This window comes from Gymnoscopelus braueri (assembly GCF_963280865.1).
Source record: "Gymnoscopelus braueri genome assembly, chromosome: 10".
NCBI classification, from domain to species: Eukaryota; Metazoa; Chordata; class Actinopteri; order Myctophiformes; family Myctophidae; genus Gymnoscopelus; species Gymnoscopelus braueri.
In genome coordinates this window covers 4,180,661-4,182,652 of record NC_137611.1, presented here as the reverse complement: position 1 = coordinate 4,182,652, position 1,992 = coordinate 4,180,661, and the positions used below count along the sequence as shown (strand labels likewise).

Below are 1,992 nucleotides of genomic sequence, written 5' to 3'. Positions count from 1 at the left end.
GGTATATATATTATAGGTAGCCTATATGGTATATATATTATAGGTAGCCTATATGGTATATATATTATAGGTAGCCCTATATGGTATAGCTGGCCGTATAGATAAGAAAACAGGTGAAAGATATTTACCTAAACTAAGAAATTCAATGGAAGCAATATATTCTTCAGAAATAACGGTATTGGATTGTTTTGATAGCCTATCCGATAGGACCAAAGTGCTGCCTTTACTTTCAGGCTGTATACTGACAAACGTCCGTGCAAAGTGCATTGAGTTTCGCCTCTTCTTCAGAGGAGGGAAAACAACTTTGTGTGCATTTCTGAACATATTCTTCGATTCTACAGGAGAAGGTTTTATTATTTTTTTAATATATAGTTTCAAAAACAATATACCAAAATATACAAAGAACCTCAAAACAAGTCTGACGACACAGGCGACCTCTGAATGTGGCATCCTTTATTTTATAGCTATTTAATCTCTGTGTGCATCGTTGCATTATTGGCAGCTTAATTCATGTTTGGCTGCTCCTCGACTTTCTGCCAAAAGCAACTGTACGTCCATTAAATTGATATCAGACCCAATCCGTCTGCATATTTATTCCAAAACAGAATAACCAAATAACCAAAACAGTTATATTCACTTTGTTGTTGAAAGGCGGTCAAATAAAGAAACCCAGCACAGTCAGGGTTGCTTTTTATTTAGACCAGTTTTTAGGCCTGCTGCTGCTGCTCATGCAAAGTGGGATCTGCTTATGAAATGTAAAGACAAAATAAAACCTCAGAACCAGGTCCAACACTAAAACTAAATAAATAGCTATCATTTGAAACCTAACTGTTTAAAAATAAGGCTAAAAATCCCCCAAAAAATAATAATCCTAAAAATTAAAAAATAAACATCTTTAAAAACGTTATAAACATCCAAACATGTGGTTGATCATCAGACTACCGTCTCTCCTCCTCCTCCTCCTCGTGACCCTGCTGACCCCGGCGCGCTCCGACCCCGTCCGCCGGTTCAAGGTCACCCTGGCCCGCCGGGCGGACAGTGACCTCGTCCTGCTGGCGGGCGAGCCCTGCAGCATGGGCTCCCTGGGCGCAGGGGGCCCCACGCAGCAACGGCGCCCTCCAGGGGCCCAGCTGAGGACTGAGCACGGCGCCGGCCGCACGGGAGGACGGACGGCGCTGGCCGACAGCAGCAGCAGCGGAGGAGCAGAGGAGGAGCCTGAGGCCATGGTGGTCACTGACACCTCCTCAGAGAAGGAGGACAACACGGACGCGCGGGGGAGGAGGAGGGGGGGGCGCGCGGAGGAGGAGGAGACGAGGAGACCTTTCAACCCCACGTTTTCAGAGGAGTCCTGGGAGGAGAACGTGGGGTCGAGAGGTGAGGATCGGCTTGTCGTTTCGCCAGGGGGGGTTCCCCTTCATCATCCAGGGAGGGTTCCCCTTCATCATCCAGGGGGGGTTCCCCTTCATCATCCAGGGGGGGTTCCCCTTCATCATCCAGGGGGGGTTCCCCCTTCATCATCCAGGGAGGGTTCCCCCCCTTCATCATCCAGGGAGGGTTCCCCTTCTTCATCCAGGGAGGGTTCCCCTTCTTCATCCAGGGGGGGTTCCCCTTCATCACCCAGGGAGGGTTCCCCTTCATCATCCAGGGAGGGTTCCCCTTCTTCATCCAGGGAGGGTTCCCCCCCTTCATCGTCAGCCTCCTGATTTCAACCGACCCGGTTTGACTCCTGTGACAGAAAAACATAACGGCAGAGACCCGAGTAATTTACAGCAGCAACCACAAGAGAGAAGCAGCTCCACACTCAAGAGAACCCCATGAACCACCACAACCATGAACCCCATGAACCACCACACCATGAACCCCATGAACCACCACCCCATGAACCACCACACCATGAACCACCACACCATGAACCCCATGAACCACCACACCATGAACCACCACACCACCATGAACACCATGAACCACACCACCATGAGCCACACCACATCA

The 1,992-nt window shown here is 49.4% G+C and overlaps 1 protein-coding gene across 1 annotated transcript in view; it reads left to right on the top strand.

Annotated features, from left to right (window-relative positions):
* Nucleotides 1–174: 174 nt before the first annotated feature.
* The window catches only part of pappa2 (pappalysin 2), a gene marked incomplete at its 3' end in the record, with an annotated part of 201,019 nt that continues 199,201 nt past the window's right edge, over nucleotides 175–1,992 (top strand). The window contains exons 1-2 of the mRNA XM_080438933.1: nucleotides 175–1,374; nucleotides 1,771–1,992. The exon at nucleotides 1,771–1,992 is cut by the window's right edge and continues 227 nt beyond it. Coding sequence (XP_080295059.1) covers nucleotides 921–1,374; nucleotides 1,771–1,992 — 676 coding nt within the window. The 5' untranslated portion in view covers nucleotides 175–920. The remainder of the gene's footprint in view (nucleotides 1,375–1,770) is intronic.